Source organism: Elgaria multicarinata, chromosome 2, assembly GCF_023053635.1.
Source record: "Elgaria multicarinata webbii isolate HBS135686 ecotype San Diego chromosome 2, rElgMul1.1.pri, whole genome shotgun sequence".
In the NCBI taxonomy this organism is placed as follows: Eukaryota; Metazoa; Chordata; class Lepidosauria; order Squamata; family Anguidae; genus Elgaria; species Elgaria multicarinata.
Genome location: NC_086172.1, coordinates 107,454,951 through 107,467,419, shown reverse-complemented (window position 1 = coordinate 107,467,419; position 12,469 = coordinate 107,454,951). Strand labels below are relative to the sequence as shown.

Sequence of the window (12,469 nt, the reverse complement as noted above, 5' to 3'; positions counted from 1 at the left end):
CCCATCTCAGTGGAGCATCCTCCATGGACCAAGTGACCTTTTCCTGCACAGCTGCCTTAAACCATTTGTCTGTCTTTTCAAACAAAACCAATCCTATTTTCAGCTCAAGTTTTTCTCTCTCCTTGCGTGTATAAACAGATGCATAGAAAGCATTGGAAGTGTGCTCTACTCATTGTAATATGCCTATATTTCCTGCCTTGTCCTGAATGAATTCAAAACAAACCACATTTTTGTCTCAAGGTCACAACGACTGTTTGGTTGGTGTTCACCGTTATACTACTGTTTCCAGTTAAAGGCAACACATTTTCCTTATTTCATTTGTACTTAACAGCAGCTGGGAAAGTAGATGAAACTGTTCAAGGTCATATAGGAAGCTCATGGTAGGAAATTGATGTTAGATTCAGCCAAAGTAGTGCACAAGGCACACAACTACTATAGTATAAATATTAAAGTCAAAGACAGGGTGAACAGTTATAACAAACAGAAGGTTTTATAACAAGAACAAAAATTCAACATTATTGTAACAAAAACAATCTTTAACAGATAGCATAAAAGTTATAGACAATTGCAATGTTGTATGATTGTAATAATAATCAGTAGTATTGAGACATGGATAGGTCTCTTCAATATTTCAAAACCTAATGAACATACAATATAATGTAGTTACAACAGGAATCTACAGTGTAAAGTCACAAATTAGTCTCTTCAGTGTTTATGGACCTTTTTAACAGGCTACTGGTTTAAAAATGCCTGTTTTCGTGAGTTGCTTCATCAGAGACACAACATCTATAGGGCTAATGCCATGGGGGGAAAGGGGGTGCACTCAAACCTCCATTCCATGTGTAATCTCTTGAAAACCTGGCCAAATGCCTCAAACAGATTCTTAATGAGCAGCTGATGTATCAACTACTGCCTTCTCTATTTATACACAAGGAAATTAATGTTAGACATACAGCTTTCTGTTTCAAAATCAACTTTGTTCACAGGTCTTCCTTTGGGACAAATTTTGATGGTACTTTTCCTCTACCCATTTCTTTAAAAATATGTTCATACATGCCTTTTAACTACACAATGAATGCAACATCAATTCATTTCTTGCATGTTTGAATCCAATGTTAGACGTCAAACACGTTAGACAAAGCTTTTATATTACCAGCCATCACTGCCAACACAATACACCTTAGTTGGGTCAGTTCTCATGTTCAGCTACAAATGTTCAAGTGATAATTCATGTTGAGTGAAGATATATTGAGAAATTAAATACCATGGCAGTGGATGGTATTGTTATGACTGTTGAGTGACCATCCTTTGTTAAACAGAGGGCTTTGTAACAGACCAGGATAGTTGGCTGATATTTCATCAATGGGTTCTAGGGGTTAATAGACATTTTCCTGAATAAGCATTTTGTAGGTACAGTCACTCATATTCATGCCGACTTGGATGTCATTGTTTTGATATAGTCTGAGATGGACAGGGTTAGTGCACCATCTCATCATGTTATGGTTACCTTTAGGCTTGTGCAACCTGAGTATTTGGGCAGACTGCTTAGGGATTGAAGCCTACTACTTATTCTTTAGATCCTTGTCCAACCTGGATTGGGAAATCTGCCAGGGTTGGGCTGGGTACCTGGACCTTCAAGGTGGTCGATGCCTCTGTGAGGCGTGGTAAGGTGCCCACAGCTTTGAAAGAAGGAATGGTGAGTCCCTATGGTTTCAGATAATTGCCATCCTCTGCCAAATTTGTCATACTTGGACAAGATGCTGGAGCATGTGGTGCGGTGGCCTCACAACTCCAAGCAGCGTTGGATGATACTGATTATTTAGATGCATTCCAATCAGGTTTCAGCTTTTCTGTCCCTGGTTATGGGAGAGAAACAGTGCTGGTTGCCCTGGTTGATGGAATGTCAGGGAATGGATTGGGGGAGTGCAATCTTATTGGTCCTTCTGGACCCCTGGATAGAGCTTGGAAGGCATGGTTTTAAAGTGGTCCCAGTCCTTTCTTGAGGAACGATCTTAGTAGGTGGCACCAAGGGACTTTTTTTGCAACCCATGGCCATTAGCCTGTGGTGTGCAGCAAGGTTCCATTCTGTCCCCCATGCATTTTGACATTTCCATGAAACTGCTGGGGGAAGTCATCAGCAGGTTTGGACTGAAGTCTCATCAGTATGTGGATGATACTCAGTTCCAACACTGATTTTCATCTATACATCTCAGAGAGGCTACTGGAAGCTGTTTTGAGGTTGATGAGGTTAAACTAGCTGCAACTTAATTCAGACAAGACAGAGGTACTGTGGGTTGGGAAACCAATTACTCTGGATGGTGGTTTACAACTGGTCTTAGATAAGAACACACTCCCCCTAAAAGACCAAATGAATAGTTCTATCCAGAAGTGTTTTTACCCAGTTAAGCTGGTATACCAGCCATGGCCATATCTGAAGAGGGTGGAACTTGCCATGGATTAGTGATATCCAGCTGGACTACTGCATTATATGTGGGGATGCCTTTGAAGTTGGTCCAACAATTTTAGCTGGTACAGAATGTGGCTGCCAAACTGTTGGTGCAGTTGAGGCAATTTGTTCATATAATGCCTATCCTGTGCTTGCTGGACTGGCTACCAGTGTGTTTCTGAACCCAATTTAAAGTGCTGCTTTTGACCTTAAAATCTTTAAATGGTTTGGGACCAAACTACTTGAAGGACCGTTTTCACCAATATCACCCAGGCCATACTCCACATGAGGGCCTTTTCCACAGTGACCCCACAACTCTGGTATAAGTTGCCATCAGGGGCTCTACCAGGCCCCAAATGTCTTGAAAACTTACTTCTTTACTCTGGCCTTCCCTTGATCATGTGTTATCAGACTGGGTTGTAGCTGCAGTTATCTCTTTTATATTATGCTGATATACATATATGCTGTTTTTGTTTTTATTTTCCTGTTTCAATATTGTTTTTACATTTTCTATTGCCATATTGGTTTATATGTTTATTGTTGTATGCCACCGTAAAGGGCTCTTGCTCTGAAAGGCAACCAAGAAATAGTTTAAATAAATAAATCTGTTGCTTTGTTTTAGGAGTCTGATGGCTTCCAATAGTCTGTGCTTGAATATTTGTAAGGCTGCAATCCTAAACCCACTTACTAAGGAGTAAGCCCCACTGAACACAGTGGAACTCTTCTGAGTAGGCATGTATAAGGTTGCACTGAAATTAAAGTAAAAATTGCAATGGCACCAGAAGTCATTGGTGTGCTCTCTTGTCCAAAGGTGCTCTGTACAGCACCATGTACATTGATGGTGCTATATATATAAATAAATAATAATAATAATAAACCCTGCCACATTGTCCCTGAATGTATTTTCCCACAATGTGGATTCTGCAACAGTTTTCCTGGTGAAGAAATGTGTTTTCATATAGAGATGTGTGCAGAATTGTTTTAAAATAACTTTCTGTAACCCACATGGGCAACCTAGTACCCTCCAGATGTCTTGGATTACAACTCCTATAATCCCTGATCATTGACCATGCTGGCTAGGGATGATGGAACATGTAGTCCAAAATATCTGGAAGGCACAGGGTAGTGTACCCTGAAATCACAATTATCCCCTTAAAATAGACATCTTAGCAAGTATCGAACCTATTACATGAATGCAGAGTTTTATATTTAAGTCCTATTGCAGAGGACTTAGATATAAAACTACAAATCTTTGAGGGGGGGCCCTATTTTTGAGAACTTTCTCTCTCTATGATAGGGTGACCATATGAAAAGGAGGACAGGGCTCCTGTATCTTTAACAGTAATGTAGAAAAGGGAATTTCAGCAGGTGTCAATTGAAGAGGGTGAAATTCCCTTTTCATCACAACAGTTAAAGCTACACTAGCTATAGGAGAGTGACCAGATACAAAAGAGGGCAGGGCTCCTGCAGCTTTAACTGTTGTGATGAAGAAGGAATTTCACCCTCTTCAATTGACACCTGCTGAAATTCCCTTTTCTACATTACTGTTAAAGATACAGGAGCCCTGTCCTCCTTTTCATATGGTCACCCTACTCTATGAGAAACGGGCATTGTTTTTTCTGCCTCTTTCACAGGGAGGAGGGGAAATATTCTCCTTGGGGAGGTGGACAGGGTTTCCACATACCTTTTTTAAGTGTAGCTGGTTGCTGAGGGCCCTTCTTCCTATTTTTTTTTTTTAGTTTTCCAAAAAACAGCAACACCCCCCTTCCTCAAGCATTTGGATGAACCCAGCATTTCTAAGTTTATACCTATTGGAGACCATGTGGCCTCTCCCTCTCCAATAGGCATCTAATAAGCAATCCTGGGCTCCTGAAAATGTGGTGATGTTTTAAAATAAAATAAATAAAAAGAAAGAAAAAAGTCCCCTCAACAACTGGCTACATTTAAAAAGGTATGTGGAAAACCTTTTTTGGAGAAAAATTCTCCAAAATTCTCACTTCTCCCAACCTCTTTCACCTGAGTTTTCATTCCCCCACCCCCACCCACCCCCGCCGCCCCATGAAATGCCAAAAACAAATTGCCAAAATTTTTGGCACAGCACTACTTTGTACACTGTACACACGTGTGTGTTAGAATTCAGGCATAATTTTAAACAGTACCATATCCATGACCTTTTTCTCTTACAGGGTATTTGGTGCAGCTATACTCTTGACGTCCACACTCAATATGCTAATACCATCTGCAGCTCGAGTGCATTATGGATGTGTCATCTTCGTTAGAATCTTGCAAGGTCTTGTTGAGGTATGGAGAAGAAATGCAAACTTTTTAACATGATCAATGTATTCCCTTGACATTACATATTTTCTCTGTTCCAACATGTACTTTGCTGCTGCCCTTATTCCTCATGAATGAATTGCAAAATCTGCCTGGAGGAACACTCACCAGGGGTGCATGTGAATGTACCTGAGGAAATTCATTCTGAATCTAGGGAAGGCCTGGTCAGAAAACAAGATAATGCCAGGATAGGATGGCGAGAAAATACTTGCTATTCTCCCTTGGGAGAGGTACAAAGAAAGTGGCAGTAAAGCAGGAATGGGCAACTTGTAGGCCAAAACATCTGGAGGGCTGCAGGTTGTCTGCCCTTGCGATAAAGGAACAGCCTCACAAGGTTAGTCTTTAAAATAAGCCCATTTAGTTAAATGACAGGCAGCTGCTGATGGATGTTCCCAGTGCAAGGCAAGAAGTCTGCAGACAACCTAAAAAGACACATTTGCACCCACATCTATCTCCACTAGAAGCAGGACACACTAACACCCCCCATCCGAGATACAGATAGATAGATAGATAGATAGATAGATAGATAGATAGATAGATAGATAGATAGATAGATAGGGGATGTCAGAGAAATCGGCATTCCAATTCCACAGATGTCCAGACCAGTTTTTCTATTTGTTGATGGGAGGAATTTCCACAAATTCACACTTGTGCTGATGCATATTAGTGAAAGTGCACACTAGCACTTCTTGCACTGATGTGCATTAAAGTTAATGCATGCTTGTGCTAATGTCCACATGTGCAAGTGGAATAAAATTTGCAGTCCCAATTTTTTGCCATAATGGGAGGGAGGTGCTGCCATCTACTTCCCTGTCACTTTGGGACCCCAGAATGTGTGTGTGTGTGTGTGTGTGTGTGTGTGTGTGTGTTTTACAATGAATATCCAAAAATGTGCTGTCAAAGTTTACATGTGTTTGCTGACAATCCTAAATGAACAAAGTTTTTGTGAATGTTCATAAACTCAGAGATACATTGGTGAATGTTGATCATCATGTGAAATTTGATTGTTAGCATCCACCCTTCAAAAAGTGAATGATCAATATTGGTATGTGAATGTCGATGGTCACTAGATTTTAGGAATTCACTGCAACAATCATTCATGAAGAGATTATGACTGATGGAAAGGACACTGTGTAAAGTACACTTAACAAAAATAAAATAAAGTTCCCAGTGAACTTCATGTATCAATGTGGCATTGTAGTATGCCTGCTCAAAAGAATGTCATGCAAAAGAACCTTCTTTACTCCAGAATGCTTTTTTTAACAATTAACAGTGCAATCCTATACATGTCTACTCAGAAGTAAGTCCTACTGAGTTCAATGGGACTTGCTCCCAGGTAAGTATGTATAGGACAACAGCCTGCAATACATACATGTTGTTTGTTACATGTAACTAATGCTGTTATTATTACAGCTGAACTGAAACTAGTCACAGTTTTTGTGGTTAATGAAAATCTGTCCAACTCAGCTTTGTTGATGTTTGGCACTCTTGGCCCAACCATTTGCCTATCCCTTTAAATCACTTAAATCACAATTGCTTTTACTTTCTTTCAGTGGTATCATCATCACTTAGTCAATATGATGTCACTCAGTTCACTCCATAATCTTTGACTACGACTGATCGTTCATGTGACTAATTAGGGAAGGAGAAAAGAAAGCACAAGGCCAAGTGAAAAATGGTGCTAAAGCAGCCATTGCAAAGGGAAGCCATGGAGGGGATAGAATTCTGCTCCACCAATACAAATAAATACAAATAAATAAAGTGATATCACTTTCCTGCCTTGGTGCATGACATAACTTACAAACGTCCCCAAATTTTATGCACTCAGATTCATTCCATGTAGCTGATTACTCCTGATGCAATTTCATTTTATATTAGCTGTAGCAGATATAAACTGAATAACCTACTCCACAGGGTGTAACCTATCCAGCCTGCCATGGAATATGGAGCAAATGGGCACCTCCTTTAGAGAGAAGTAGACTAGCAACTACGTCTTTCTGTGGTAAGTGACATCTTAATATTTTGAATGCTTTCTGTTTGCCCTTTCCTAGCATTTTCTGTTCTTTTTCTCTTCCAATTCATCACCAATGTTCACACCTATTAATTGCAGTGGGATTTGCTTCCACAGAAGAGAGTTTACAATAGCAGTCTCACACCTCCCAATCTGTGAACAAAACTTTGGAACTTAAGAACTTCTCCCTGATATTAGAGGTCTGATTCAGAGAAGTACATTTGGATTTATTTGTCAGACTGCATTAAATACTGAAGTGGTGAAACAATAATTTAAGTATTTCTCCAGTATCCAAATACCAATTTACAGCTGCAAAGGAAATGGTGTTTTTAAGACATTTAAACTTTGGCACTAAATCAAGAGTGGAGCATTCAGATGGCCATTTTAATACATCTAATATATTCCAAACTGACAAAATAATCCAAATGGAACCAAAGAAGTCTCCTAAATATTTGTGCAAGTTTGTTGCATTATTTGATGGGTTTCTTCTTGAGTTGGGGAATGACATTATGTGACCTGATCATGTGGTAATATCAACCAATTATTCATTTATTTTATTTATTTAGAATATTTATATACCGCTCCCCATTGAAAAATTTCGGAGCGGTGTACAAGGTAAAATGAAAATAAAAACAGAATAAATCAGTTAAAACAAAATTTAAAAAGAAGCAAAAACAACAACAACAACAACACAGAAATTGTTTAATTAATAAATTAATTAAACACAATTAAGAATGGTGATATCATTCAGAGAGTCTCCAGAAAACATCAATGAAAAGTTTTTGTCAGTAACCTCCAAAAGTATAAATGCCTTCATACATTGAAGTGGTACTCACTGAACATTTGACAGAAACTGACTTCTTACGAAGTTCAGGCCTGATACCACCTAATTAAGACTTTCTATTTTATTAATAGTTATCTTCTCTTCCAGGTTCCTATGCAGGTGCAGTCATTGCAATGCCATTGGCTGGGATTTTAGTGCAATATACTGGATGGTCATCTGTGTTCTATGTGTATGGTATGATATACTCTGTTCACCTTACATCATGGCATTATATCTGTAGCCTTATTAGACATTTAGAAACTGTTTTTATTCATAAAAAAGTATTATTATTATTATTATTATTATTATTATTATTATTATTATTATTATTAATAATAATAAATCCTGGAAGATTTCTATGAGATGATTAAAACACAGCACAAGAGTGTTCTGGATAGAATATTGGATCTGGACTGGGGAAACCTGGATTTAACCCCCTTCCCCGTGAAGCTCACTGGGTAATGTTGGCTCAGTCTGTCCCTTTATCTTACTTACCCCACAAGAGTTCTTGCAAGGATAAATGAGGGGAAGTTAGGAGCCATAAATTCAGTCCAGCGTTCCTTGGAGAGGAAGCTTAAGGTAAACATGATAGATAGATGGATGGATGGATGGATGTCATTCCACTGTGAGTAGAACAAGGAGGGAGGCAATTATTGGCAAGCTCTCTTGTCCTGCAGACTCTGGTGCCGCCATCAGTGAACTGACACCAATTGGATACAACCCAAAGGGCCTGTTCAGACAGCACACTAAACCATGGTTAAGCTGCTAACCCTTTTGCAGCAAACGGTTACTGAGCGTGTTTAAATCGTGGTTATGTAGCCACCATGGTTAGGAATGGTTCACCCCATTCCATAATACTTAGCTCAAAATGCTTAACCACCATGGCTTAGTGTGTCGTCTGAACAGGGTCAGAATAAATAAGTAAGTAAATAAATAAAAAATAAATAAAACAAAATCAGTGTTACAATTATCGCTAAGGGTGATTCCAGATGAGCCTTTTATGGAGCTGTTGCCTTACCACATTCACGGAAGTTTATAGGAGGTCCAGATGGTGCTGTCTTCTACTTGTGGTGTACACATTTCTTTTTGCATATTTTCCTTTAATGCAGAAAATCCTTTAAGGAGAAATAAATAGAAAAACTGCTCCATGTCTTCTCTTTGCTAGTGCTAGGGGCCCTCTGGCTAGCAGTATCCTAAGACTATATATACTGTAGAGTAGGAAATGGTCTCTGTCTACAATGAATAATCATAATGCTGCCAAGATGGATTCCTTTAACATTCTATCGTGTGATTTTATTTCTTTCCTTTGTAAAGTAAGACACGTAGCTACCCTACACAAAGGTAATTCAAGATCATAATCAGACATAGTCTCTAGTTCCTTAATACAGGGGAAACACCATCAGTATAGAGGTGACCAAATATTTTAGTGGAGATATAATCTATGCCAGTGGTCAGGCCCGAGACCCACCTCAGACTCCCAACCTGCAACATGGGACTCACTTTCACAGTTTTCTCCATGCTCAACATGGTGCCAACAGCTTTGCCCCAACCCATCTGGACTAATCTCACAATCCACTTGGGTCACAACCCACCAGTTGAAGACCACTGATCTATGTAATAATGTATTTGAGTCCTTTGAAAAAGCTCAGTGTATGTAAAGCTCAATATTCCATTCTCCTGTGAAAAGGAAATAGTTCTGAATTCAGGGGCATGAGGGCTATTTTCTCTGTGAATATGAAAGAGCATTGCTTAAGGAACACAGAGCTGTGCAACCCCAGAATGTGGTTTGCAGCTTCTTTGATCTTGTACTGCATGTTGAAAGTAGGAGGCGAACAGCGCTGAGGGATTTTGAGGGAAATAATATTCCAAATGGGTTTTAAGCAGAAGAGAACTAGGTCACATGAAGACGCATTATAATTTCCGGAACAGCAGAATTGTTCAGGCTGCTAAATTAGACCTAAATGAGGACTGTGACACAGTCACATTGTGCTTACCTTAGTGTAAAACAGGACAAGCTGAAGCCCATGAACTAGCTCCCTAGCCAGAGTAGATCTTTATTGAAATGAATTTAATTACAGCGGGCAGTTTAGAGAGGTCTCAGTAACTGGATGTGCAAAATGAGACCTTTTTGAAATGTCCTTTTGATGTTTTCAGTGGAGTGGAGTTTCAATATATAACATTGGCGGCTTCATCTTTTTTTCTTTTTCCACCTGACAGATTTCCTGTACTTTTAATGGTTATATGCAGGCAGAAATTCAGCAAGGGTGGCATTTCCTGCATGTCGATGCAGTGATGGGAATGCTGCAGTGGAATTTTTACCTGTTTTACAGCTGTTAGAAGCAGAGAAGCCCTACCAGAGGGGCATGGGGTGGGTGCAGAATGGGATTGCCCCTTAGGAATATATAAGTGCCTCCATCCCTAAGTAATGAAACCTGAGATGAGTCTAGACATGCAGGATTCACACTGAGCAAGTGGGAAGTAATGAAGCTCACTCTATTTCAGCTATAAAGGAACTAAGTCCCCCACCAGACCAATAATTCCAACCACAGAACACTTCATGCAGATGTTAGGAGAAAGAAAATGAGTTATATTTCCACCACTCATCCACTGCCTGGCCACAAGACTCAACTCCCTCCTACTCAACTATAAGGATGGAAGCTAGAGGCAGATGGGAGGAGACAAGACAGGTCAAGTTGGAGTGCACCCCATCATCCTTTGCACCATCACAGAGGACTGTGGCGCACATTCATACTTTGTGCAGGGCAACCGCCAGGCTGGCCTGGAAGGTGTACGTGACTCTCTGGTGCAGTGCTTTTAGTCTAGCTGGTGCCACTAGTTCCTTGTGCAAAATTAGTTTGTGCCCTGGAGTCCTCTGAAATGGGACAGTCTTGCTCAGGAGAATGGCACTAAGGAGGCTGAAAGCATAAGAATGTTGGACTGGGGACAACCAAGTTCTAGTCTCTATTTTGTCATGAAGCTCACTGGATGGCATTGGGCCAGTCACAGACTCGAAGTCTAATCCCTCTCACAGGATTATTAGGATAAAATGGATAAAGTGAAGAGGAGGAGGCCCTGGAAGTGTTCTTTGCAGGAGGAAAAAAGGCAGGATATCAATGTAATAAATAAATAAAGCATATCAAGTGTCCCAAAAATAGATGCAGGTTTTTTTGTAGGGCTGTGCACTACCTCAGGCTGAAGCCCCAAATCTAAGTCAAGGTGGGCCATTTCGGCCTGCTCGGCCTGAATATGAGGCAGTACCGGGTTGGCCCAGGGCACCCCAAGGTGATGTGGATTAGTACCAAAGCCCTCGGGGTACCTTGGGCTGGTTTGGGGCAATGAACAGTTGCTTCCCCCACCTGCCCATGTGGGAAAGCTGCTGTAAGGCCAGCTGTGGGTCCCTTGGACTCATCAGATTCACCATCTACTTCCTCTTCCTCTGTGGTTTGCTTATTTATTTATTTATTACATTTTTATACCGCCCAATAGCCGAAGCTCTCTGGGCGGTTCACAAAAGTTAAAACCATAATAAAACAACCAACATGTTAAAAGCACAATTACAAAATACAGTATAAAAATACAGTAGGAAGCCCACTTTGCCTCAGGAAGCAACAAAACTACACTGAAATAGCTGATTATTCTTGGACTTTGGTCTTTCTCCAAAACCTATGCACACCCCTAATTGATAGCATTATCCTCTATGAATTTGTCTTCACCTTTTAAAGCCATCCAATTTGGCAGCCATCATTACATCTTGTGGTAGCAAATTCCATAGATTAACTATGAGTTGTGTGAAGAAGTCCTTCCTTTTGCCTGACCTGAATCTCCCACCACTCAATTTCATGGGATGACCTAGTGTTATGGGAGAGGAAGACAAATGTCTCCCAAGTATAGAAAAACTGCCTGCACACCATACATAATTTCATAAACATCTATTGTGTTCTTTCATGCTTTGTTTTCTGTAATAAAAAAGGGGGGGAGCCCCTTCATAAGGGAGTTAATTCAGCCCCTTGATCATTTCAGTTGCCCCTTTCTGCATGTTTTCCAGCTCTACAAAATCCTTTTTTCTGGTGCAGTGACTAGAAATGTACACTGTCTAAGGAAAGAGGTCCATATAAGAACATACGTAGATGGCATTTTGGACAGAGCAGTCAATATGCTTCATAGTTCTATTTTCAGTTCTTTTAAAAGTACTGATTAAAAAGGTTTTTCTTTATGCATTGTAAATCATAGTTAACAACAGAAAAAAATATCTACGATCGTCACACTGTACTAATTTACACTGCTCATTTTGCTTACCACCTGCTGCACAGCAGAGACTAAAACTCAGCAGAGACTAATGTTGCCTGGCTATTGTCAGTGAGACAAGATGTTAAGTGCACCTGTTCCTGCCTTGCCGTGTAACCTTCAAATTAGCACAAAACCTGCAAATTAACACCAAAGTCTGTGACGCTGTCAGACAGAGTGCCATGGTTCTGATGTGAGGAGATGAATATTTTTAGTACAGTGAAATCTCTTGAGGTTGTGACAATATTTAATTTATAGTAAGGGTGTGCTTCAGATTGGGCCAAATCCTGAACCAAATCAGGCTGATTCGACAGATTTGGGAGATGTTTGTATCAAGGTGGGGCTCCTCCGAAGAGGACCGAATCTGAACCTGAACACTCCTGAAGATTCAGGATTTGGAGGGACACACAGACAGGGTATTTCCAAAACTTGATACATTTCTCCTAAAGCTCTCCATATAAGGAAAACACGGAGGTGGGGAGAGAGTGGACAGAGAAAAGTGGGTTGTAGCATTGTGACTGGAAGCTCTAGCTTCTAATCACTGTATCTCCAGTCCCAGTGCATTGGGGAA

The 12,469-nt window shown here is 40.2% G+C and overlaps 1 protein-coding gene across 1 annotated transcript in view; it reads left to right on the top strand.

Moving 5' to 3' along the window:
- SLC17A6 (solute carrier family 17 member 6) overlaps window positions 1-12,469 on the top strand; it is a 63,729-nt gene that overhangs the window by 39,680 nt on the left and 11,580 nt on the right. Inside the window, exons 4-6 of the mRNA XM_063117355.1 lie at window positions 4,633-4,747; window positions 6,695-6,782; window positions 7,723-7,809. Of these exons, the coding sequence (XP_062973425.1) occupies window positions 4,633-4,747; window positions 6,695-6,782; window positions 7,723-7,809 (290 nt within the window). The remainder of the gene's footprint in view (window positions 1-4,632; window positions 4,748-6,694; window positions 6,783-7,722; window positions 7,810-12,469) is intronic.